Source organism: Peromyscus leucopus, chromosome 12, assembly GCF_004664715.2.
Source record: "Peromyscus leucopus breed LL Stock chromosome 12, UCI_PerLeu_2.1, whole genome shotgun sequence".
NCBI lineage: Eukaryota > Metazoa > Chordata > Mammalia > Rodentia > Cricetidae > Peromyscus > Peromyscus leucopus.
The window spans coordinates 60,070,467-60,098,089 of record NC_051073.1 but is presented as its reverse complement, the minus strand read 5'-3'; the positions used below and the strand labels follow the sequence as shown (position 1 = coordinate 60,098,089).

The window sequence follows — 27,623 nt, the reverse complement described above, 5'->3', positions numbered from 1 at the left end:
AGGAAGGAAGGACCAAGTAAAACTGAGTTCTCGTTTTGCTGTGGAGCATGACCCTGACCCTGCTGATGCTTGGGGAGCTGGGTGGCTAGGCAAGGTAAGAAGCAAACAGGAAGGATTACCAGCTCATTAACTGCGCTGAGCTATTACTTTAAAAACACGAGACGCCACACGCTCACTCTTTCAGCATCCTGTTCTCGGCTCTATTGCGTGCCTCTGCAGAGACAAGGGAGCCTGGAAAGCCCTGTGAGGAAGACCAGTTTGGATTTGGGAGTTGGTCATTCTCTCTTTCACTGTGTAGGATCTCAGTTGAGGAGGCAATAACAGAAACTGTCTTCTCAGTAAGAAAGCAGGAGCATGCACACGAGAATTCACATGGCAATCTCAGGAAAGCTAGAGCTTGTTGGTGCAGAACCAACTTATTGAAGGGTCTATATTAACCACTGCTTCTCTGGAGAGAGAGGCCATGAGAAACAGCTCCTCAGATGACTGGAGTCTATGTTTCCTTAAGTGTCCACGTAAATGAACAGACAGGGTCTCACTATGGATCCCTGGATGGCCTTCAACTTGCTATGTAGACCAAGTTGGCCATGAACTCAGAGATCCACCTGCCTCTGCCTCCCCAGTACTGGGATCCAAGGTGTGTGCCCACCACACCCAGCTTACAGAAATCTTTAACAGACTGGCCCAGTTAAGCACACAGACAGTATCAATCTATATCTATGTTGTTTGCAATATTTATGGGAGGTATTTGTTTTAAGGCTGCTCCCATCCTGCTTGGTGTTTTCAGTAAATGATTACCACACACATACATTATTCTGGGTCAGGGGCATGGAAGAGAACATAACCTAAGCTTAATGCCATGTATTAGCTTAGGCTGTAAAAGCTGATTGCTTAGAAAATCCAAGGCGTAGTAAAGTTGGTTACAGTGTTCTTTTAGAGGCAGATTAAACTTAAAACAGGTTTATACATAGTAGGACAGCAGATTGAGTACATAGTTTTAACTAATCTTGAGGCATATTATTAATTTGATGGCAAGGTCTGCTAAAAAATTTGAGGGGGAAGCTGGGCGGTGGTGGCGCACGCCTTTAATCCCAGCACTCGGGAGGCAGAGCCAGGCGGATCTCTGTGAGTTCAAGGCCAGCCTGGATTACCAAGTGAGTCCCAGGAAAGGCGCAAAGCTACACAGAGAAACCCTGTCTCGGAAAAAAAAAAACAAAAAAAATCACAGTTGTTTAAAAGGAGTATTGCTTTGTAAGATTAAGGTAACCCAGAGGGGTCTGTAAGTCCATCCGCCTGACCATTTTGTCCAGTCGGCAGAAACCTTTATAAATGAGAGGATTCAGTGCGGCAGCTGAGGAGTACCACAGCATTGGGGTTTTCTAGGAAGCCCCGACCTTGCGATGTGCCAACCCCACGTTTGGAGCTAAAATGGTTTGATGTGTCCATGCTACACTTTGTTTTCACCTTTGACACTTGATCTGGCTAAAAGGCTGAGAAATGATCATTCTGTATTTTCATACACACACACACACACACACACACACACACACACACACACACGTTAAGCCTTGTTTAATGGAAAGACAGCTGAGTTTGGGGCATGTGTGCTGCCATTCTGGAAGTGGCTGAGATGGACAACTGTTATTCAAGGCCTACATGGTTGTAAGGCAACATCCAAAGGACCAATGAAGCAATGAGCGCATCATTTAAAAACCCATGATGGCCCTGTGTAGAGCCCCGTAACTCCAGTTCATGGAGGTAGTCTACTTTACTTTTTAAGACTCTTGATATGAAAACTGATCTTCCCCTGGCTTTCCTTAGGTTCTTCCTGGGTCAATGTCCTGCTCAGGAGAGAGGGCAGTGAATGCTGCCAGTTTGCTCCTCAGAGAGGAGATTGTCCTTTCTCCTGGGAGCCTGTGGAAGGGCTCAGGTCAGGAAGCCACAGGAAGTTAGTGCAGAGAAGTGAGGCATCTTGGGCACAGAGCCGAGTGCACAGTCACCCACGGCGCAGAAAGCTTCGGGCAGAAACAAGCTGGAGCTCCAGAAATCCGTGGGATGAAATGAAGCTGGCATGACTCCAGACCTGACCCAGAAAGAGTTTAGAGCTAGGGCTGACTGAGTGCGTGTCCTTTATCCTCGGCCTCTCCCACTCCCGTCTCCCACACAGGGATAGCACCCTTTGGGTTCCCCTGGTGTCCTGGCATTCATTCCTGGAGCCGTCTCCCAAGTCTGAGTTTCCACTTGAGTCAAGAGGCTCCTGAGTGGGGATGAGTTCTCAGGATGGCCAAGATGCCTGTCCGGGCAGACATCTCTACAAACACTGGGGACTCTGGTCCGTGCTTTTGATGGTACAGCAAAACTCACCATAAACTTGTTCTAGAAGAGTCCACCATTTTCCTGTACTATCTTTCCTAACAGACTAGCAAACCATTGTCATAGATAAGATTTAGGTCATCCCTCTATATGATTCTAAGAAATTGTATCTTTTCTGTATTTCTAAGTCTGCTCAAGTATTATACTTTTTGTATTTTAATGTGACAGGGTTTTTGTTGTTTTGGTGCTGAGGACTGAACCCAGGGCCTTGTGCACCCTGGGCAAGTGCTCTACCACTGAGCTGTACCTGTAGCCTCATGTACATAGTTTTTTTTACATGATCATAGTAATGCCTGTGCTTAGTATTTCAAGAACAAATGTGAAATTAATGTGCGTGTTAGCATTAACTGAAAGCAAATTTGCTATGTACTTTTATTTGATCTTGACTTAAAAATAAAGCTGGTATTCAGGCAGAATGCAAGATGAGTACTCAATTTTAGTAAAAATAAGAGTTTTAAAAAACCAATTAAAAGATAAGTAGATGGGGATTTAATCTCTTCAACTTCAAGTCCCTTAGCCTGGATCCCTCGTTAGACAGGCTTCATTAAAAACAAGCTTGTAAACATTTTCAATAATTAAACATGAATACATGATCCAGGATAAGACCTGGCCCTTAGGCCATGCACATTTAAATATGCAAAATTACATGTGTGCTCTTGTGAATTCCTGCTTCCAGGGAAACGTGTCTGTGTAATTATCTTGTCCCTACATCTCTACCATGGATCATATTAAAAACACTTCTTCCCATGAACTGTGAAGTATTAATTGATAAGCCACAGGGAGCTTATACGATAGCATGTCCTCACCAATTAATAATGCTGTAGGCTGGTTTATGAGGACTGAATTATTCATCGGAATCTTCTCATAAAGTCCCTGCCAGCTAAGACCGGAGAGAGGCTAGGGAGCCCGTGACATCGCTTCCTTTAAACGCTATGGAAGGACCAACGGATGGAGTCGAGACCCTGTACTTCCCTGGAGTGGCAGTCATGCACTCTATAGCCCCTCCCTTCTGGACATGTGACTTCACGAATACCTAAGCATTTTAAATTAAGCTGTAGTTAGTGCTGTGAGGTAGGGGAAAATATGAGTTTGAGACTCGGAAAAGAGGGGTCGACATTTGTCCGTACAGAGCCCCTCCCCACTCCTGCATCTATGGTCTCAACCCACCACAGGTCTGAAATATTGGGGAAAAAGAACTGCAACTGACCTGAGCATGCGTAGACTTTTTCCTTACTTCCTAACAACACAGCATCGCTGTTTACACACAGACTGTACCAGGTAGTTCAAGTATTCTAGAATACGGTTTCAAACACCTGGGAGGTGTGTGGAGGCAACATGCAAAAACTACCTCATTTCCTACCGAGGCCTGGGACAGATCCCCACAGACACTGGATGACTCTAGTCTTCTGTCAAGGTAATTTACTCTTCTAGGGTCATTTCTATAAATTCTACATAGAGAGTTCGGACTGGTGGAGGGCTAAGACTTCTTCCAGTATGGGACAAGGATTAAGCTAGTATGTGTTGACTACTAGAAATAACAGGATTTGCAGCACTGAGGTACATAATGCACAGTCCTTCCCTTCACGCAACCCCTCTGGCTGCCCTATGAAGTTTCCATTACTCAGAAAAGTTGGGGTGCATGAGGAGGGAGGCCACACAGTTGAGATGGGCGACTGGCCTCACCTCAGGCGTGCTGAAGAGAAGAGCTGTTGACTGGTACAACGCATCCACTTGGAATGCCTTGACGTGATTAGCGATTTTAGGTTATATTTTTAAAGCATTATTCTGTACTTGGTGTTAAAAGCAGAATTAACCATTAATTAAAGTGTTCCTCTTCAGAGGTCTTATTATAGCAGATTTTATACAGCACCGTCTAATCTTTCACATCTCTTCCCTTTGCCTTCTCTCTCTTCCCTAAACGGGAAGTGGTGATGTGATGTGGCATGTCCACAGTGACTAGCTTCCTGTCACTGTCAGAACTCTGTCTTCTGTTTCACTTTACAAAGGATGGGGACAAGTTAGCAGAGCTGAGCCTGGCTGGGGATGGATTGTTCTCTTCTCTTTATCAGGCTCTTCCTTCAGTTCTTGCTGCTAAGGGAGCAAGCAGCCTGGTTAGAACGGGAAAGGATGCGATGCGGAGGCGGCTGGAGACAGGTGTGAAATCTGAGGGCCTTGGTTTTCTCACTTCACAATTCAGGGCCTCCGAAGACACTAGGCAATGCCAGAACCCTCCTCCAAGACCAAGGTAAGTTGGAGCAGAGCCTTCAACTTGAATTTGCAGTGAGAGGGGCATCTGCAGGCGTGCGATGGCGCACAGGGGTGGGCGGAAGTCAGTACTGCCCAGCCTTTCCACCTGGGCTACCAGGAGATGGCTTACACCAGCACAGGGAGGAGCTGTGCGCAGCTGGCTGGCAACGGAGCTGCTGTTTCATGGGAGGGAAGGGGTGAGGGGGAGCAGACAGCAAAAAGTCCTGCTGCTCTGGAAGCTTGGGGAAGGTCTGGCTCCGTGTGAGAGGAGCTATGGAACCATGCGGTCAAGTGTCCCAGTGTCCCCGGCCCAGCGCAGCAAATTTTATGACCTAGTGAAAGACAGGTCCAAGAGCCGTCCAATGAGTATGTTTTTAAAAAATCCATTATTTATAGAAAGAAATAGGTATTGGCAAAAGGCTGTCCAATCAAATACAATGACTTCATTTAGAATGGAGTATATTACAATCTAAATTAAAACACAAGGGATCAATTCAGAAATCACGCACAGATCCGAAACCTTCAATGTTACACACCATTCTTCTCAAATGGGGGTCATGTAAATACAGTCTAGCCTGGTGTACAACAGTGCTCGCTGGACTTTACACTTGGGCTAGCTCAGGCTGCTGCAGACACACATGCTTCGTGCGGCTCCCATTTCATCTTTAACAAAGCGCTAAATCATAATGGAATTACACTTTTCCCGCGACAGTTAATGCAACCCCATCAGGCATTTAGTCCCCTTGCTGCTGTGACTGACGCTGTACTCACAGAAATTAGGGTAAGTGGGGATGCCTGTGCCCAAAGACAGCGAAAGGCTTCCAACCTGATTAAAAATAAGGAGTCATATAAGAAATGGCTTTATTAGAAAAACATGTAGTGTACATGTGGATCACTTCTATCACTGGTATACAGCTCAGCTATTTTGTAATTAAAATCTGATACAGGGTTCAAACGTCTTTAGAAGTTAGTGGCGTTTCTCCTATTCTTCTGTCGTGTGCCTGGGAGGAGCCATCTCCATGGGACCAGTACCCTCGCTTCTTCTCGGAATTCAGCTCATCAGCAGGTTAGCACTGGTACAACACACACCAGGGGTTATTCACGTGGGCAGTGCATCCCGTGTGAGGTCACGCCTCTACTCCAGCCCGAGTTTAGCACAGGCGTGCTGGCAGCATGCCGTGCTGTCCACGGCGTTTTCCAATCCCCAGACACTCAAGTCCTGCATTATTATTACCTAGTAGTCATTAAATTAACGTGAGGCTCTGTAACCTAACCAGACCTCTGAAAGAAGTTTCTTCTCCTCGTCTCCCTTTAGCTGTGCAGTTCCAAGCCAGTGTGCGGTACTGACATCCAGTCCCTTTGAAGTCCCGAGAGTCTACGACATTAAACCGAGACGACCACATCAAGGTACAGTCTGTCATAGGATTCCCTGAAGCACAGAATGAGGAGAAGACTGAGCAGACACGACCCGGGAAGGCACCAGTTGAACCAAGACAACTCTGTAAGTTAAACAAAAAACAACAGTTTTAAGTATTTTTGCATCACCTGCGCCCGCTCTGCATTCCAAAGGACGCATAACAAAGGCACCAGAAGCCACTTCACTACACATTGACAGACTGGAGGCTACACACAGACAGTGATGTGTGTAATATATTACTGGACTTCCATGTGGAATATTTAATCAATGTTGTTAACAACTTTTCATCAATTTAATACACCTTGACTTTGGTTGCAAAATCAATCTATGAGTTGAAAGGGAAAAGAATTGATCACTTTAAGTGTTAGCTTGTTAATTGTTTTTTAAGTGCCCTCTATCACTGTCATTTTTCTGTCTGTTTAGAAATACCTGGTGGGTTTAGGTAAAGAGAAAAACTGCCTCATTTTATTTTATTTATATGGACACGGACAGACACACACACACACACACACACACACACACACACACAAGTGTAAGTGTGCACACAGCCAGAGGACAGAGAAGGGTGTTAGGGTCCTTCTCTACCACACTCTGCCTTATTCCCTTGAGATGAGGCCTATCTGAACCTGGAGCTCATGAGGATTTTTGCTTTACCAGCTCCACTGGTGGTCAGCAAACCTCAGCAATCTCCTGTCTCTGCCCTCACCAATGCAGGAGTCAGAGATGCGTGTGACCAGGCTAAGCTTTTCACCCGGGGGCTGAGAATCAAGTCAGGTCCGCGTGTTTGCACAGCCGCCCACTGAGCTCTCTCCCCACCTCCTCAACTGACTTTGAAGACAACATTTTTGTAGTTCTTGATGGAAATATGTACTTCCCAACAAAAATATTAAACGGTAACCACTGCAAAATGAATTCAAATATATGGAAAATAAGGTAAAACATTAACGAATTAATCATCTCTACTCCGAGAGAGACCACTGTACTTCACTTTTCTAGTTTTTTCCACACAGTCACGGACTATGCCAATCATTGGGAAACCTGCAAAAGTCATCCAAGCAGGTGATTTGACTCTTATCTGATTTAACGGCATCAAGGATCAGCTTAAAAAAATACTTTCGTGAACTAGGACTAACAGGACATTCCCAGGCATTTGGCGTCACTCAACTGTGACTGCCCCTGGCTGTCCCTCCCTCTGCACCCACCCTACCTGGCCACCAATCCCAGGCTTGGGACAGAGCATCTTCTTGGCATAAAGCACTTGTCAATGGTGGTTGGGGACAACTTCTCTAGTCTAATATCACCAGCTCCAATGAATAAAAACGGGTGTGATTTTTCCTTCTTCCCCCCTATCCACAGGTTTACACCCTCCCTTTGTCTTCCTTAAAGCGCTGTCTCGGGCTCAGAGTCACCCTAGAACCCTCACACCACAGCTTTAGTTTACCCACAACTCTCAGAGCCTGAGAGAGCAAGCCACGCTGGACGGCATCAGGAAACCGGCAGGTAGAGCAGGTGCTACAGTGACTTCTTCTCTATTGTGCTCACAAGGCAGCTTCCTTCCTCATCTCTCAACGACTGTGGTCAAAGACGGACTCGCCGTCCACAGTGTGGGCAGACGTGGACCCCTCCATCGCTCTCTGCCAAGCTGTCTTCTGCGCTCGACCTGGATTTCATGGAACTAAACACCGAGAGGAAGCGGGCCCCCCCATCCTGCCTTCACTCTCACGGTCCGCTTTTAGATTTAACATATATAAATACATTTTATATTTAAGCTGGTGATAATTTTACTAGGCAAGATGAAGCAGTTAAGGGAGGGACAGAACCTCGGAGCACAGGCTGGACCAACAGCGAGCTCTCGGAATCGAAGGCCACACTGTAAGCACCAGATAAAAGGAAGCCGACACCCGACCATGTGGTTCACAAGAGCATCTTCTAAATCTTAGTGACTTTAATTCATGGGAAGTGAAAACAACACATGCCATGACTGACTTGGCCTTGGCTCCCTCTGAGGCGTGGAATTTGTCCAATACTGCCAAAGTTGAACATTTATTTCATTAGAGGGTGAAATTATTCCTTCTGTCTAGGTTCAGATGTTTGTTTCATTACTGTGTCGCTCCGAAAAGTCAAATTCACTTTAAGGAAATTCACTTGGTTCAACAAACAGCAAGTGTTCTTTAAAAATACTTCCCTTTTCAGAAAGCAAGAGATCAGAGGCAGGGGAGTACCTGTATCTCCCTGCTGAAGACTATTCATGGAAACCACAGCTGGGGGCACAGAGCAGGGAGAGACCCCCCCCCCCTTAAAGTTGCCAAGCCAACAAACTCTGGCCTTCTGTACTTGGTATCATAGAATACAAGTGAATGGCGCCCAGTCCACCAAGATGTTCGCATTCTTAACTCTTTTATTTGTTTGGCGGAGCGTTTCCTGCGATCCTTCCCATTCCTCCCCTGGAACAAACAGAAATCCATGCCGGAAGGCAGGACTACACAAGACACCCCTGCATGGGCTGCTTGCCAATGTCTAGCGCACTGCAACCTCATCCTCAAAGCCAATCTTCAGCTCCACATGGTCTCTGCACAGCACCTCTGCACTGGCTGTGTGCAGCAGGCCAACCCTGCACAGCACCTCTGCACTGGCTGTGTGCAGCATGTCAATCCTGCACAGCACCTCTGCACTGGCTGTGTGCAGCATGTCAATCCTGCACAGCACCTCTGCACTGGCTGTGTACAGCAGGCCAACCCTGCACAGCACCTCTGCACTGGCTGTGTGCAGCATGTCAATCCTGCACAGCACCTCTGCACTGGCTGTGTGCAGCATGTCAATCCTGCACAGCACCTCTGCACTGGCTGTGTACAGCAGGCCAACCCTGCACAGCACCTCTGCACTGGCTGTGTGCAGCATGTCAACCCTGCACAGCACCTCTGCACTGTTTGCTCGTCCTCTGTCCTCCTTCCAAAACCTGCTGACCCTTCCTTCCTCTCTCTCTCTCTTTTTTTTTAGGCTTGTTTTATTTTAATGACTGATCCACCTGAGGCCAAAGGCGGCCCACTATGTACAGACACGAGGGAAGCTTTATTTCTTGGTCTCTTCCTCCTTGGACAGAGTCTTGAAGATCTCCTCCTTCTTGGCCTGGAGACGCTCCTCCTGGCGCTTTCGGGCTTCCTTGGGTCTTAGACCTGCGAGCCTCAGCCTGGTCAGCCAGGAGCTTCTTGCGGGCCTTGTCTGCCTTCAGCTTGTGGATGTGTTCCATGAGAATCCGCTTGTTTTTGAAGACATTCCCCTTGACCTTCAGATACAGGCTGTGATACATATGGCGGTCAATCTTCTTGGATTCACAGTATCTCCTGAGAAGTCAGCGCAGGATCTGCATCCTTCTCATCCAGGTCACCTTCTCAGGCATCTGAACGTTGGCAGTACCCTTCCGCTTCCCTGTGCCCATATGCCTGCCCTTCCGTCCAGCCAAGGTGTTTTTCCGGCATCGAGCCCGGGAATGGATGGTCACAGGCTTCTGGATGATCAGCCCATCCTTGATCAGCTTCCGGATCTGCTAACGGGAGTTGGCATTGGCGATTTCATTGGTCTCATTGGGGTCCAACCAGACCTTCTTCTTACCACAGTGGAGGACGGTAGAGGCAAGCCTCTTCTGCAGCCTGAGCACACTCATGGCTCCCTTCCTTCCTCTCTTAGTGTCTACACTTTGCCTACAGTTTGATCACCTACAGCTACCATCTCCAGAACCTCTAGAGGCATCCGGTATTTAACAAGACTGTCTCCATTCTCCCAGTGAGCAGCCAGCTGGCACCCCAGATGTTGGATCAACAGCCTGCTCCCTCCAATCCACAGGGATTACCCCACAGACCCCACACTACAGCACTTTCCTGAGGTGGAACATCACTCCTCACCAGTCCATATCTGCTGAACCTCCCTTTGTTCTCCCAGTAAGCATAAGCCAACGAGTCCATCTCAGCTAGGTCCCGAAACCTGCTGAGTGACTGACACTGTACCCTCCAATTCAGTCAGCCACTTCAAAATCTTTATGCATTCAGACAAAACTCTCTGCTGAGCTTAGAAACAAAAACTAACAGAGAAAACAAACTTCAGACTAAAAGAGAATGCGTTTCAGAGTCCATGGAAGACAGCAGCATCCCAAATTGATTTTTTTTTTTCTGTGATGTTATTAGAATACGGCATCACCGCACTGTCCCAACTCATTGAGGGTCTGAGAGCAAACATCCCCTTACAGTAGGAACAATAACTTCCTTCTCAGAAACTGACCTTGACACCCCCACGTCAGAAAACTGCTAAAACATTTCGGACATGGTTCCATGCACCAAGGCACCACTGAAGGGTCTGTGGCGCAGAGCTCCACATCAGCCAGTGGCCTTGATCCGGAAGCAACCAGAGGTGGAACCCATCCTTCGGCAAGGCATTCTGATCCAACGTGTTCACGTGGGAGAGAGCTGCACAGCCTGGAAAAATTACTCGACGCAGTTGCCAGACAGTTCAGTGTGGGTGGGAAAGAACCTCGTCAAGGAAGCAGCGTACTTCCTTGAGAGGAACGCTAAAAACCACAGCTCTTTACAGTGCTCAACACCCAGGCTTCAGCCAGGCATGGGGACGCTTATCTGTCAGTGTTGGTACTTGGGAGGGAGAACAGGAGGACAGCTAGGGTCCCGGAGTCTGAGACTAAGTCTGGGCAACACAGTGACGTTATGTCAAAATAATGAATGAATGAATGAATGAATGAATGAAACCCAGGCTTTCTTAAAAAAAAAACAGTGAACTCAGGACTTACAAGAGGACAATGACAGTTGAACCTTCACATCTACTTCCCAGATGATTTTGCATCTTAGAGTTTCTGGATTTCCATTTCTACACTTGCGTTATGGAGGCTCATCAAGTCTATTATATAAAATGTTCAGGACACTGGGCCGCAGCACTGGGGGTGATTGGAGGAAACCGTTTCGTAGAATCTGTAGATTTCCAGCTTATCCTGAAGTCCCAGAGCACGCAGCACTCCGCTGCAGGTTTACAGGGCAGTGTCAGCTCGTTGTATGTGAAGGGTTTCAATGAGGGTCACACCAAGTAACCTGTGCTCGGGCTCCAGCTCACTCCTCTAGGACAGAAGCGCTCATTCACACTGTGGCGTCAATGAGTCGACTCCCAAGAGAGAACAACACAGGCCTCTGGGGTGTGCCCACTGTGCTCTCTCGCACCTACCCACACATCCACGACCCACACACCAGCATTTGCTCAAAGTGTCTGTCTGGAAATCATTTTGGCGGATTAAAATTAATCAGTACAAAGGTTTCATTGGCTCACAGCAGCCAAGAGGTTAGGCAGAAACCCTGCACCAGCTGTTCAGATATGTGTAAGAACACATGTCAGCAAATGACGACCAAAAGGACGGTGTTTTCCTCCCGGTCAGATACATTCCTGGTAGGACAGGGGTGAGCAGGAACCATCACTAGAGCAGGGGTGAGCAGGAACCATAACTAGAGCAGGGGTGAGCAGGAACCATCATAGAGCAGGGGTGAGCAGGAACCATCACTAGAGCAGGGGTGAGCAGGAACCATCACTAGGACAGGGGTTAGCAGGAACCATCACTAGAGCAGGGGTGAGCAGGAACCATCGCTAGGACAGGGGTGAGCAGGAACCATCACTAGGACAGGGGTGAGCAGGTCCCATCACCAGAGCAGGGGGCTAGCAGGAACCATCACTAGAGCAGGGGTGAGCAGAAATGGTGCTCAGTGTTTTTCTGGTCACTATAAACAGGTGGCATGAGAGTTCCAGCTAAATTGTGGCAGGTGACAATTCCTGCACATATATCAAAATCTGCTGCTTGACCTAGAAGACTGATGGACACTAAACACTCAGCACTCTTCTGCAGAAAGACAGTGCTGAGGTGTGAACATGGACTGCAGTGAGGCAGTGCTGAGGTGTGAACATGGACTGCAGTGAGGCAGTGCTGAGGTGTGAACATGGACTGCAGTGAGGCAGTGCTAAGGTGTGAACATGGACTGCAGTGAGACAGTGCTGAGGTGTGAACATGGACTGCAGTAGACAGTCCTGAGGTGAGAACATGGAATGCAATGAGGCAGTGCTGAGGTGTGAACATAGACTGCAGTAGACAGTGCTGAGGTGTGAACATGAACTGCAGTAGACAGTGCTGAGGTGTGAACATGGACTGCAGTGAGGCAGTGCTGAGGTGTGAACATGGACTGCAGTAGACAGTGCTGAGGTGTGAACATGGACTGCAGTGAGACAGTGCTGAGGTGTGAACACGGACTGCAGTAGACAGTGCTGAGGTGTAAACACGGACTGCAGTAGATAGTGCTGAGGTGAGGGCATGGACTGCAATGAGGCAGTGCTGAGGTGTGAACATGGACTGTAATGAGGCAGTGCTGAGGTGTGAACATGGACTGCAGTAGACAGTCCTGAGGTGTGAGCATGGACTGCAGTGAGGCAGTGCTGAGGTGTGAACATGGACTGTAGTAGACAGTCCTGAGGTGTAAGCATGAACTGCAGTGAGGCAGTGCTGAGGTGTGAACACGGACTGCAGTAGACAGTGCTGAGGTGTAAACACGGACTGCAGTAGATAGTGCTGAGGTGAGGGCATGGACTGCAATGAGGCAGTGCTGAGGTGTGAACATGGAATGCAGTGAGGCAGTGCTGAGGTGAGAACACGGACTGCAGTAGATAGTGCTGAGGTGAGGGCATGGACTGCAATGAGGCAGTGCTGAGGTGTGAACATGGAATGCAGTGAGGCAGTGCTGAGGTGAGAACATTAACTGCAGTAGACAGACAGTGCTGAGGTGAGAACATGGACTGCAGTAGACAGACAGTGCTGAGGTGTGAACATGGACTGTAATGAGGCAGTGCTGAGGTGTGAACATGGACTGCAGTAGACAGTCCTGAGGTGTGAGCATGGACTGCAGTGAGGCAGTGCTGAGGTGTGAACATGGACTGTAGTAGACAGTCCTGAGGTGTAAGCATGAACTGCAGTGAGGCAGTGCTGAGGTGTGAACACGGACTGCAGTAGACAGTGCTGAGGTGTAAACACGGACTGCAGTAGATAGTGCTGAGGTGAGGGCATGGACTGCAATGAGGCAGTGCTGAGGTGTGAACATGGAATGCAGTGAGGCAGTGCTGAGGTGAGAACACGGACTGCAGTAGATAGTGCTGAGGTGAGGGCATGGACTGCAATGAGGCAGTGCTGAGGTGTGAACATGGAATGCAGTGAGGCAGTGCTGAGGTGAGAACATTAACTGCAGTAGACAGTGCTGAGGTGAGAACATGGACTGCAGTAGACAGACAGTGCTGAGGTGTGAACACGGACTACAGTAGACAGACAGTGCTGAGGTGTGAACACAAACTGCAGTAGACAGACAGTGCTGAGGTGTGAACACGGACTGCAGTAGACAGACAGTGCTGAGGTGAGAACATGGACTGCAGTAGACAGTGCTGAGGTGTGAACATGGACTGCAGTGAGACAGTGCTGAGGTGTGAACATGGACTGCAGTGAGACAGTGCTGAGGTGTGAACATGGACTGCAGTAGACAGTGCTGAGGTGTGAACACGGACTGCAGTAGACAGACAGTGCTGAGGTGTGAGAACATGGACTGAGCCTTCAAGGCCCATGTACTGGGAACATAGCCCCAGTGTGTGTTGGACCTTTGAGAGGTGGGATCTGGTGGGAAGTTATAACTGCCTGTCCTTTGTCCTTGTCTTGTCTTGTCATCTTGCCCTGTGATCTCTCTCCCCATGCCCTATGAAATCTCATCAGAGTGATACATGGTCATGCACGGACCCTCCAAAACAATGAGTCAAATAAAACCTTTCTAAACCAAGTATCCAGCCTCCGGTGGTGGTGGGAAACTGAGGAAAAGAAGCAGTTTTTAGAGGGTTGCTGTTATCAACGCCTTCTCTGCTTCACACTGATCAATATGTATCTGTTACATACCAGAGACCAGGAAAACAGATTCCCTGGGGAATAACACCATGCGACATCAACTGCTGTTTTTAAACACCCGAGGAAAAACTCTATTTCTAGTTGACAGGAAAAACCATGTTCTGCTAGGCTGCACAGACCACTTAGTAAACCCGGGCCGTCAGCTGGAAAATTGTCTCTGTCATGCTAGGGGTCCACGCTAGCTCGGAGGCTTTGCCATGCAAAGAGGTGACAGCCCCTGCCTCTCCACTGTGACACACGGAAATGAGTCGAGGCTGTAACACAGCAGTTCCAAGGCTCTGTGTAGAAAGCCAGCGTCCTTCCTGGTGTTCTTCTGACTGGAAATGGAAGGGAAGGCTGCGACGACCCAGAGTTCCTCCCGTTGGCAGTATACTGAGCCCAAACCAGACGTGCTATTCCCAGACTTCCGTACGTGACACTGACTGACAGCGACCATCTAGTTTGTCGTTAATCACATTATGAAAATCATTTTCCCAATGATTTTCCAGTTAGGAGAAGTTGAGCTGTTGTGATTTTGCTTTGAAAATGTTGAAAATGTATTTTCTGGCTGTAGAGGTTAACATGGTTATTATTTCAATTACAGGCTTGTCAGGAAGTTCCCTACAAACAACATGGCCTCCTGGAGTCTCTTGTTTTAGAGAACAGCTCAGCTTATTGACTTCCTCTCATTTGTCCCCACGGCTTTGAACCACATACACACCCCTGACACTAATTTACACTCTGTGCTCAGAGAGCGGAGTCTGCGTGTATTTTAAAGGTAGTATTACCGTGACTTTCAATGTGAACTCGAGGGTTGGAATCACCTGGAAGGGGGTGGGCTGGGAAGACATGAAAATAAACGACAGTCCTCCCGGCCCAGGTTAATTCAAGCACTCTGGGGATGGGGTGCCCGTGGGCATGCCTAAAAAACAAACAAACCCAACTGTGGTTATCATTTTCCTGGCACGTGAATGCTTCATAAAGTAACAGGCTTTAGTGAGAATTCTCCACGCAGGTCCCCTGTCCATCAGTTCCACAAACCTGTCTCATAATGCAGTTAGAGAGCAAGTAAAAAAAATCAAATTCTTACCTGTATGGTAAAAGGTGAGGAAAAATAAAAGCACTCCCATGAACATGTTACTCAAGAAAGTGACAACACCACAGGTAATTCCTTCTGGAACGGGGTAGACGGTTTCCACAAAGAGCTCAAAAAATATAGGAACGCTGCTGTTCAAGAACACGCCCAGGAGGATGCAGGAGGCGTACAGCGTCACTGAAATAAAAAACACAGATCTTTAGTTGACGGGAGGCGGCAGGGACGAGTCGGGGCAGGGACGAGCCTGGGCGGGGGGCTCTGGAGTGGTTTCGGTGGCTGATGGAAGTCTGACAGACCATCACCCAGCCGTCGTCTCCTCGCTCGGCTTTTCTGCGGTAAGATCAGGTTCCATTGCTGAATGATTACCAGTTTATCTGCTTTCTCTTTCTGTTGGATTATTCCAAAGCACAAAAGCAATTTAGTATTAGAGTTGAATTAAAAATATTCTGGGCCAGCATAATGGCTCAGTGCATCCACCACCAAGCCTGATTACCTGAGTTCAACCCCCAGGACCCACAAGGTGGGAGGAGAGAACAGGCTCACACAAGCTGTCCTCTGCCCTCTACCTGTGTGGTGTGGCACATGCACCACACAATAACTAAATGCAATAAAAAATAATAAAACTCCTGATGAAAAGACTCATAAAAAATATACATAGATATACTTTTCTCTGAGTCACGGGCAAATGAGGTGAGGGAATAAAACCCAGCGAGGTAATTAACAAATCCTGTCACATTTTACAATTTTAAAGAGAACTTAAAATGCAAGAATAAATGTAAGACACATAAAATGTTATTGAAAATTACTCATGCAGAGACTGGTTCACAGTGGCTTCCAGGACCCACATGAGGCACTCACTGTCCTTGCAGAGAACACAGGAGAGCTAATCCTCAGCTGGGAGGGAGTTCTGTGTCAGTGTCTTTTGAAATGAGGACTCTCTCCACCCCCAAACACAGACTGAGCCAGGCCTGCTGATGCCTGCCTCGCATCGCAACACCGGGGGCGCTGAGGCAGGAGGATTGCCAGCTCGAGGCCAGTCCAGGCTACTCAGATACACTCTCAAAGATATATATATATATAGAGAGAGGTAGATAGATAGATAGGTAGGTAGATAGACAGACAGACAGACAGAATTAAAAGGTGTGGAGGGTGGTAGGATCACAGATTAGCAGGTTAGCTTACTAACGTTATTTTGTAGTGAATCCACTGGAAAAGGGTGCATTCTGATGCTTGTATGAACGCCTAGAGAAGAGCACTCTGTCCTAAAGTTATCATGGCTCCTGTCTGCCTACACACTTTCACTAATTCAAGTTCGGAGATGAAACAGGGCCAGTGGAGAAGAGCTATAATATGTACCTATATTTTAATAAAGATATATGCTGGCAATAATGCACAGAATATATTGTAAGTTTAAAGTTAAATAAAAATACTTTTGCTGTATTAAGAAAAAAATTGCTAGCCAGGCGGTAGTGGCAAGTACCTTTAATCCCATCACTCTAGAGGCAGAGACAAGTGGATCTCTATGAGTTCGAGGCCAGTCTGGTCTACAGAGATAGTTCCAGGACAGCCAGGGGTACACAAAGAGAAACCTTGTCTTGAAAAAGCAAAATAAATAAATAAATTTTTTTTTTTTTAAAAAAGGACAGAAGCTGCAGAGTGAAAGCCTAAACCGAATCTCTCCCACACCACTCATAGATTTTGGCATTTCAAAGCACCAGAACCGACCACAGCCGACTCGAATCATTACCTGTCTACCATAGGACCGCAGGGGTAAGAGGACAATGGTGTCCCTGGGTTAGCTTCTCTGCCTGCTCCCCCAAACTATAAAATAGTGTCTTCTAACAACATAGACAGCTGGAAACTGCTCTGGCTTCCCTTTATTTCTGTGACATAGACAGATAGGAAGCTAGAGAGCAAAAGAACGACGTAGAGCTAGCCCTACCTCTGGGGAACAGTGGCCCCGTTCTAGTCACATGAGCAGTCAAGCTGCCCCATTAGAAACACGGCATCATTTTCAAGAGACTCTTTTTTCCTACTGTATGCATCACATCATTGTGCATGTGTGTAGGATGTCTGTGTGGGTGTGAGTGCCGTGGAGCTCATGTAGAGGGCAGAGGACTGCTTCTTGGGAGGTGGTTCTCTCCTTCTGCCTTTACATGGGTTTGGGTTTGTCAGGCTTGTGCGGCAAGCTGAGCCATCCTGCTGCTCATAATAGTTTTATTTTTCTCCCAATGAGTGTGTGAGTGTGTGAGTGTGTGAGTGTGTGTGTGTGTGTGTTTGTGCGCGCGTACACGCGCACACACATTTGTTCATGAATACACATGCCCAGGGTACCAGAGGTCCTGGATCCCTCTGGAGCTGGAGTTATAGGTGCTGAGAACTCAACTCAGATCCTCTGCGCTCTTAACCACTGAGCCACTTCTCCAGTCCCCCTGCACCCTCACCCCAAGAGCTCCGTAGAAATAAAGCCCAACCTAACCCCCCCATGCTCACTATCTATTGACTGATGTCAATTACACGCACCTTCACTATCCTCCACTCACGTGGGACTCATGTGATGCCCTGGGGATGGAATAGTACTGGTAGCTCTTATTGTGTATTCTGTTTCCGATGTACAGTCACGTAATGATTGGTCAGTGGTAATCAGGGAAGAAAAGACTACTGACCCAAGAACACATCAGCTAGGGTTTAAAACAGAAACAGTACTGAAATAAATGACAAAACATGTCCAGCTCGTAGGGACCAGCAAGTTCTACTACTGAACACAGGATCGCACACTGGTGGGATTAGACGTTTCAGGAACACGGTTAGAAATAATCTTCCCATCTCAACATTTTGGCTTATGTCTGTAACCAGACGCATGTCTGTAACCCAGGCCCATGTCTGTAAACCCATGCCCATGTCTGTAAACCCAGCACTCAGGAGTTGGAGACAGGGGATTTGAGTTCAAAGCCAGCCTGGACTCCAAGGAGGGTCTCAAGACAGTTTGGGTTACAGCGTGATCTTGTTTCAAAACAGAACAAATCAAACTACAACAAGACAAAAAAAGAGCCCCCTACCCCCCACAAAAATCTGTTTATATTTTTGAAGGAGCTCTGTCCCTACATAAGATTATAATCAGGTAAATTAAAGTATAATGACTGAAACAATCATGATCAATACAAGAGAATCAACATGGCAAACAAAAATACACTGAGTAGTACATAGTGGAAGGGGACCGGGTACAGGGTCTCGAAAGGAGAGGTTTAGAGTCTATTGATTTTTACCAAGCTTGCTACCCAGATGCACCTGGGATACACCTGAAGAGTGGTGTTCAGACAAGCCAGGCCTTGTCAGACAACCTCAAGGCCAAGCAGCTCTCTTGGCCCATGCTCATAAGGAGTCTCAAAAGAATTGTCACTCTATCTGTGTGGATACAGACACACACAGGACAGTCACTGAGATGCTGTGTGCAGTATATGCAAAGACTAAAGACAAGCTAAATGGGGTTGGAGAAACACCCAGAGACTAAGAGCCCGTACTGTCCTTGCAAAGGACCCAAGTTTAGCTATCAGCACTCACACTTGTAATTCCAGCTCCAGGAGATCAGAGCCCCCTTCTGGACAACAGAGGCATATGCACTCACTCATGCCCAAACCCACGCCCATACAAGCATATACACATCAATTAGAAAGAGAAAGCTGTGTGCCACCTTTTAACAGCATTCTAATACAAGGCCCTGGGCATGGTGACCCGTGCCTGCAACCCCAGCACTTGGTGACACAGGAAGATCTGGAACTCAGGGTCCTCCTGGGCCACACACAAGTTTAAGGCCAGCTGTCTCAACAAAATGAGACAAAAAAAAAAAAAAAACCCAGCAATAAGCCACCACTGACAACAACAACTAAAATAAACTAAACAATCTCCCAAGTTCTTGAAGCAAAGGTATTGCTATATGATCATTAAAAACAAGGGAACATGTATATATGAATATTGCTAGATATACACATGAAAAACAGCTGAAAAAAGAGAGATACATACACATTATAAATGTCTAGAATTTTCCACAACACAGAAGAAACTGGTGATAGAGCTGTCTCTGGAATGGGAGACGGAGGCACAGTAGAGTGGGAATATGGCACTTTACTTTCTTTTTCTATTATTTAAATTTTAGGGTTTTTTTGTTGGTGGTGGTTTGTTTTACTATGTGTATATCTGATCTATTGAAAAGAGGGAAATTTCCTTACAAATAAACACTGACTACCGAGAGGACTTCACTTCCTAGAGTCTGTTCGCTCTATGATTCAGAAAGCCCCAGCACTGCCCGTCACCATGTACAGGATCCTAGCATAAAAGTCCCACTTCACGTATTAGAAACGGGGCTACGTCATGTGTAGAAGAAATGGATGGTATAACTTCAAGGACCACTAGTGAAAACACAGCTGACTCAGTCTCAGTTCAGATTATTTTTACTTGTGTGCATGTGTTTGTACATGTGGTGTGTGTGTGTGTGCACACCTAGGGAACCAGAAGAGGATGCTGGGTCCCCTGGAGCTGGAGTTTCAGGTGGTTATGGAATGCCCCATGTGGGTGCTGGGAATGGAACCCCGGGGTCTCCTGCAACAGCTGCAGGGGCTCTTTACCTCTGAGCCATCTCATCAATCTCAGTATTTGTTCCTTCCATTACCATAAAAATGATGACTAAGGGGGCTTAAAAAAATAAACAAACACCACTGGATGGATAGGCTGCAATCATTTTCTGCTGCGGAAACTAAAGCAGGAAACAAATGACACAGGGCAGAGCTGAGTGAGTGCCTTCCTGATCGGAACAGGGAAGACAGCTGTGAGCGCAGTGATTCCACACATACGTTCCTGGGCGTTCTGGGGCATGCGGCATGGAAGCGGACTGTTAGAAGTCTGAATCCGATTTCCACTTGAATTTCTGTTCAGCCTTGATATATTCAGTGAGTGAGTGTCATCTATTCAAAGTCAAGCAGACAAGATAATTTCCTGCTCACCACAGAGGGTTCAAACTACACCATCATTAAACATTTCCGTGATTTTTTATAATAGTAAGACAAAAATTAGAATAAACTGCCTTTCAATTAAAACGTCAAGGTAATTTAGCAGAACAAACACAAATGAAGCGCTGATGCAGATTTTTTCCAAAAAGCTAATAAGATTTCATGGGTCTGCAGTTTAAGCTGAAAAAAAAAATCCTGTATAATACCAAGTACAGTTAAAATGGATGAATGTTAGTCACATAAATTGAATCACGGCCCTGGAAGTACTCATTCCCATGACAAACCAAATAACTAAACTTTAGAGGGAGAAAACTACCTATGAATACATTTCCATCAAGTAAAATACACAATCCCCAAGGTCAGTGGTTCTCAGCCTTGCTAATGCTGCAACCCTTTAATACAGCTCCTCATGTGGTGACCCCCAACCAGAAAATTATTCTCCTTGCTACTTCATAGCTGTAATTTTGTTACTGTTATGAATCATAACATAAATATCTGTGTTTTCCGATGGTCTGAGGTGACCCTTGCGAAAGGGCCGTTCAGCCCCAGGGGTCGAGACCCTTGGGTGCAGAGCCACTGCACTAGGTCATTAGCAGTTACAGAAGACATTCCCGAGGACCGGGTGTGGCTTAGTTGGCAAAGAGCTGCCTGGCATGTGCAAAGGCCTGGGCTTGCTGCCAGCACCGCATAAATCGTGTGCAGCCACGTACACTGTGACCCCAGAGTCTAGAGGTGGAGGCTGGAGGATCAGACGTTCAAGGTCATCCTTGACTATCTAGTGAGTTTGAGGCAAGCCTGGTCTATTTGGGACCCTTTCCATAAGAGACAAAATAAAATTCCCAAATCAGGTAAGAACAAGAGCTGCTGCAGTCAGCATCTAATGAGACTCAAGATAGGTTCTATACACCAGATATGGGGGCGCACACCTCGAACCCCAGCACTCGGGGAGGGGGGGCAGAGGCAGGTGAATCTCTGAGCTACAGAATGATTTCCAGGATAGCCTGGGCTACAGAGAAAAACCCTGTCTTGAAAAACAGAACAAAGACGATATGGCCAGCAGCAACTTTGTAACTTTGGACTTAGAAGATTTGGTGGCACTTTGTGTCGGCATTCACATGTTACCAAACTTGATCATCTTATCAACTCTCTGGGGCAGGTAAATTACTGTCTTACATTAAACTAAAGTCTTGAAAAGAAAACAGCAGCAAATCCCTCCACTTGTTTAGATACAAGTTAAATTCGCAGTAAAGGGTTAATGACCCAAACGCCTCAGGTGGGAGGTCATTAGCTCCCTCTGTATTTATCACTTTGAGACCACAGCGAACTGCCCTGCAGACGGAATGTTCCACCTGACAGTTCCGCTCTCTGCTCTATAAACCCCTGAACCCCTGTGCAGTCTCCACTCTCCTGGAGAGACAGCTGCCTGCCACTGTTCTGATTAGAGGACAAGTCTGCTTCTGTAGAAGATGACCTCCTCTTACTCCCACGCCACCTCCAGGAATCCCTATCTAACAGTGTCAATAATACTGTCCAGGCCTACAGGCTGTAGCTCGTTTGCTACCACGCCACCGGGTCGGACTGAGAGCCACCAACAGTCGGTACTTTTTATTCAATAGTACTGATACACATGGCCTAGGCCTCCAATCTGCATTCAATGCCAAGGCTGGAAGTGATTGCACGGAGCCTGATTGACAGAACCGAAGGCAAAGCATCCCAGGGTTACAAATGAAAAGAATTTTCGTCATCTATCTGCAGAGTGGGTCACAAATGATTGCTTAAGTATCTTCGAGGGGAAACTTAGTCTGAGCCTGTCTTCCCAACCGTCGTCAGGAGCCTATTGCGTGCGTGCGGGCTGCGAGGCTGCAGCAGTAAACAGACCCTGTGGAGATGACTCCTCTGCTGTCTCCTGGCTTGGCAGCCATTTCTAGCAGTGAGGAAGGTAACTCCATGCCTGATCATAAGCAGCCAGGCCCGCCTGGTCTCCGGCTGTGCGCACAGCAGGAAGGTGGGTACACCAGATCCAGGGATGTTTTGTTTTTAATTTAAAAAAAAATTAGGAGCTAGAGAGATGGCTCAGAGGTTAAGAATGTGTACCGCTCTTGAGTTCTGTCTCCAGCACGTGGGTTCTGACGCACGTACGAATGTTACTATTGTTAAGTCTGTATGAGGAGAACTCTGTAGAATCAGTTCCCTCCCTCCCCTTTAGGTAGGTCCCCCCGGCCCCCCATGACAAGTGCCTTTACTTGGTGAACCATCTCACAGGCCCCATCCTAGCAATGTTTTAAGGAAGACCCCAAAACACTAGGGAAGCTGAGACCAAAGGGACCAGGTCGGTGGTGTGTTGCCATGGCAGACATGGTGGATGCCTCCAGAGGCTGAGGCCCACTAACATGAGGGAGGGGGGCGGCTTGCACAGATTATGAGTCCCCTGTGGGAGAGATGCAACTTGCCATCAGATAACGGTACATCGGAAAAGCTACAGAAGAGATTCCACTTGAATTTTATCTTATTTTTTCTTTGAGACGGGGTGGGTGTCAAGGTGCTCAGGTGGCCTTGAACTGGCTATGCAGCTGAGGAGGACCTTGAGCTTCTGGCCCTCCTGCCTCCAGGCATGAACCATCACACCCAGAACATGTGGGGCTGGAATGGACCTAGGGCCACATGGACACCAGGCAGGCATTCGACCAACTAAGCAACATCTCCAGCATGAGGCTCATTTACTTCATTGTTTTAATTTTTATTATTCTTAATTGTGTGTGTGGTTATGTGCACACGCATGCAGAGTCTTGGGGGTCCCCCTGGAGCAGAATTACAGGAAAGTGTGAGAGGCCCTGGGGATGCTGAGGACCAAATTCCAATCCCCTGCAAGAGCACAGTACGTTCCTAACTACTGAGCCGGCTCTCCAGCCCCAAGGTTCACTTATTCAATGATATACTGTACCAGACAGGTAAAGTTCATTTAAGCAGATCAGTGACCAATTTTAACTCATTTGGCAAGAAGGTATTTACCAGAATGTAAAAAAACAAACTCTTATGGTGCTCCTAGATAGACAAGAGCAACCGAGATTTGTTTACAGTTTTATTAAGAAATAAAAAAGCAGGCTGGAGAGATGGCTCAGCCATTAGGAGCACTGGCTGCTCTTCCAGAGGTCCTGAGTTCAATTCCCAGCACCCACATGGTGGCTCACAACTGTCTGTAATGGGATCTGATGCCTTCTTCTGGCCTGCAGGCATACATGCAGGCAGAGCATTCATACCTTAAAAAAAATACATAAATAAAATTAAATTGAAAAAAAAAAAAAAGGAAAGAAGAGAGCCGGGCAGTGCTGGTGCATGTCTTTAATCCTGGCACTCAGGAGGCAGAGGTAGGTGGATCTCTGTGAGTTCGAGGCCAGCCTGGGTTACAAAGTGAGTTCCAGGATAGCTAGGGCTACACAGAGAAACCCTGGCCTGAAAAAAAAAACAAAGGAAAAAAATAAACAAAGAAAATAAGATATAAACATGTAAAACAAAGAAAATTTACTATGAATTACCTTAAGAGAGTTGGGGAATTTCTCTAAAGTGTAGGTTTAGGATATGAATACACTTTATAAGTAGGTTTTCTTATGGTGCACACTGACAGAACTTTTATTTCAGGATAAAGCTGGGAAAGACGGTTGACAATTACTAGATTACACCTTTACTAGAGCTGTCCCTGTTTTCCTGTCTAAAGGAAACTTGTAAATGACAACTCCTCCTTTGGAAATAAAGACACATGGAAGAGAAACGGCGGGCAGTACATGGGAACACCCCGATGCTGTCTACATACTTTTCTCCCCACAGATTTGGAGCAGGCTGAACATACAGAACAAAACACCCCCACAGGGGCTGGAGAGATAGCTCAGTGCCTAACAGCACGTACTGCTCTTGTAAGGACCCCAATTCGGTTCCCAAGACCCATGAAGGATGGCTAACAACCGTCTATAATTCCAGAACTCTCTGGTCTCCGTGAATACTTGCACTCACATGTACATACCCATATACACATAAAAATCAATCCTGAGAACAAAACACAAAACCGCATCCAGACAGACAGACAGACACACTTTACAGCCCAGATGAGCAACGAACTTATGACCCTCCCTCCTGCTCCAGCCTCCCACGTAGCGGGGTTCTAGGTGTGTGTCACCAGGCCTGGCTCTCTGGTTCTCCATCACTGAGCTGCAACTCTTTCTCCCTACAAAGTAACTGCTGCAGCCCTCATAATCTCCTGAAAATTGAGCATGTGGTCCATGAGACTGGCCCAGATGAGGATGGGAATCCGGGGTGCGATCTCATTAGCGACTATGATTTCCTTCAGTGCTGTTAATTTGCAGACACCCTTGTTTAGCCTCTTTGCTGGCATACTTTAGTCCCATAAAAATTGACGGTTCGCGCTATGTTTACAGTTCTGTATGGCTGAAAGGCAAAGTAATTATCTTGCAGAAATGAAGCACAACAAATAATCCTTGAAAGAGTGGGCTTGGAGACTGGTCGTGAAACGATACCAGCATGTAGGTTTATCAGACACTTTCCAGATCCACCAAATTATTTACGGGTCTGAAGAAGGCAGTGTACTATTAAATCATGAGCGCTGACTGACTGCCTTCCTCCCGCCAGACACACAATTCTGCCCAAGACTTATTTCTCTTGAACATTTCCACAGAATAAATATTACATGATCTTCTTCAGTAGATCCTTTGAGCATTCTATTACTTTAAGAAATCAGTTTTAAAGCACCCTTTGTGTGTGCACACAGCACATACACATGGGTGTTTGTGTCACAGTGCACATGTGGGTGTCTGAGGACAACTTGGGGGTTAGTACTCCCGTTCCATCTGCTGGAGAAAGGCGTAGGCCAGGAGAGCTGGCCCTGAGTGTCCAGGGCTTCTCCTGTCTCTGCCTCCCCCCCCCACCCCCCTGGCTGTGGAGCATGGGGTTACAGACCTACACAGCTGCCCCAGGCTCCTTCACCTGGGTTCTGGGGTTGCAAATCTGGGTTCTCACACTATTGGGGCACGTTTTCTACACTGAGCTACCTCCCCAGCTCTTACAACTGTTATGCCCAGAAGCTTCCCAAGTCCATCTTTTAATTCATAGTCTACCTGCCTTTTCTGAGCTGTAACTAATGTCCACGAGTAAGAGTCACTTTTAAGCAACAAAACTGAAAAGATTGAGTTATTCTTTTCTGTCTTACTTCCTGAAAGCTTCAAATCACCTATCTCTTTAAAAATGTTTAAAAATCATATTCATTACTCTATGAGGGGCTGTGGGTATGCTTTTAATTTCTGCATGCTATTAAAATGGGGCATAGTTGGAGGGGGAATGTGTACGCTTTTACTTTTTGTGTGTTATTAAAATGGGAATAATTACCTGAATAAAGACAAAACGCATGGAAATGAAGCAGCTTACTCCCTGGTCTACATGTCACACGCCTTTCAACAGCCGGGAATGCTTCCTTTCTTGAGGTAACGCTGAAGCTAACCTGTGGTCTGCTACTGCTCTAAGGGGCGTCTGTCCAGCAGGACACCTTCCCTCCAGCTTCACCCCGGACTTGCTAGGTAGCACCATCACACCCGTTCTCGTAAGCTGAGATGAAATTAGATGAATAATCGCTCCCAAGGCAACTTCTGTCAAACAGTCAAATTATATTGTTTCAGCAAACTCAACGCAAAAGTGCTAACATTTTTCAAAATGCCATTTTCCAAGCGTTCATCTGTTCAGTAAAAAATGACCGTGTGAGGTGTATCTAACAGGGCTAGACATCTCATTCTCAGGTCAGGTGAATAATGTGCTTGCATCGTTTTGTTTACAGCAAAAGCCTCAAGATTTTGAAGCTCACGTTATCTAGTCATGAAGTTATTTATTTGACCCATTGTAAATACTTCAGTTAATTAATAATGGAATTTTAAATACTAAGTTTTCCTAAGAGGAAAAAAAATGCATACTGCTGACAGCCTCCCAGAGGATGTGTGTAAGCAAGTGCATATATCAACCCTTGTGCCTTCAGAGACAATGCCGTGACCCAGTTTTCCTTCTGCAGAGCAGACAACACAGTATCTATCACGAGGGGTAGACTACATGAAGACTAATAAGGTTGTCATGAGACAGGGGCGAGAAAACTTAACTGGCCTTTAGCTTATTATGTCCACAGTTCCGTGGACACACTAGGCACTGTTTAGTGATGAGGACGCTCTGAGGAAAACGCTCTTAGATGATTCTGTTCCTCCTGGAACAGCGGAGCGCACAGACACAAAGACGGCCGAGCTGCGGGCCAAACAGTCTCCAGGAACTGGAGTTACAGGTGCTGCTGCCTGTTCTGGCCACAGCACTGCTTTGTAGCATGACTGTTTCACATGCTTTTCCTGGAGATTCTCCTGACTTAAAAAACCCCTAAGAGAAGTACTAAGCATGCTAGGCAAGAGGACAACTCATCTCCTGACTAAGAATGACCACTAAAAAGAAACACGAATTTGCCATTACTGACTTTAAATATTGACTTCAAGGTCTAGATGGGTCCATAATTAGATTCTGTAGTAAATTCCCCTTCGTGGAACCTTTCTGACTTAAAATGAATTAGGTCCGATTTTTACAAAGGCAGAGGGAGCATCTGTGATAGATTTATTAAAATTCCCGCTGTTCCATTAAAACGTGCCCTTTGGCTTCCCAGCAGCTTGTGCTGAATGACAAAGAGTGACAGCGCCGCTGACTCCTGCAGCCCGGAAGTTCTGTCTACTGAGGCTCAGGATGAGGTAAGAGTCCCTCCCCGTCTCCCTTCGCAGGTACAAGGCTGGGGACGGAGTTGATGAGACCCAAATCCATGCTCCAGATTATCCACCTGGCAAGGAGGGCGGGATTCACTCAGAGCAGGCTAAGTGCCACTCAGTGTGGAACAAGAAAAGCTGTGGCACTGTGGGGGGGGGGGGTTCGGCACAGCTAGTTAACTTAACTCGGGGCTATCTAAGTTAAAAACCGTCTTTTAGGAATTGTGACATTGAAAAACTGACCTTCAACTGAAAACAACGTAAAATTTATATAAATATCATCACGTAAGTATGGTGAACATTCTCCTGGTTGTTAAGATGGGTACATCAAGCCGGGCGTGGTGGCTCACACCTTTAATCCCAACATTCGGGAGGCAGAGGCAGGCAGATCTCTGAGTTCGAGGCCAGCCTGGTCTACGGAGTGAGTTCCAGGACACCCAGAGCTACACAGAGAAACCCTGTCTCAAATAACAAAAACAAAACAAAATAAAAAGATGGGCATATCAAATTCAGCCTTTCAATCCAGCTGTGATTAGTTTAGAAATCTGCTGCTTCACTTCCTGCCCAGCAGAATTCTTTTCAACCACAGACTGGAAAAACATAGTCTTGATCAGGTCAATCACACGTGCAAGATTAAAAAGACGTACAGTTTTCAAATATATTCTGCCTGACTATAAAAGACAGATACACTCACTACACCAATCCAGACAAAAGCAGATGTAAAAATTAAATTCCCTCCAACACTTCCGCTCAGAGA

General features: G+C 46.7%; 1 protein-coding gene and 1 pseudogene across 1 annotated transcript in view; both read right to left on the bottom strand.

The window, feature by feature from the left end:
• Positions 1–5,450: 5,450 nt before the first annotated feature.
• Slc49a4 (solute carrier family 49 member 4) overlaps positions 5,451–27,623 on the bottom strand; it is a 79,317-nt gene continuing 57,144 nt past the window's right edge. Inside the window, exons 8-9 of the mRNA XM_028886312.2 lie at positions 15,076–15,258; positions 5,451–6,119 (exon numbers count right to left, since the gene is read on the bottom strand). Of these exons, the coding sequence (XP_028742145.1) occupies positions 6,004–6,119; positions 15,076–15,258 (299 nt within the window). The 3' untranslated portion in view covers positions 5,451–6,003. The remainder of the gene's footprint in view (positions 6,120–15,075; positions 15,259–27,623) is intronic.
• On the bottom strand, positions 9,034–9,713 carry LOC114704835 (annotated as a pseudogene).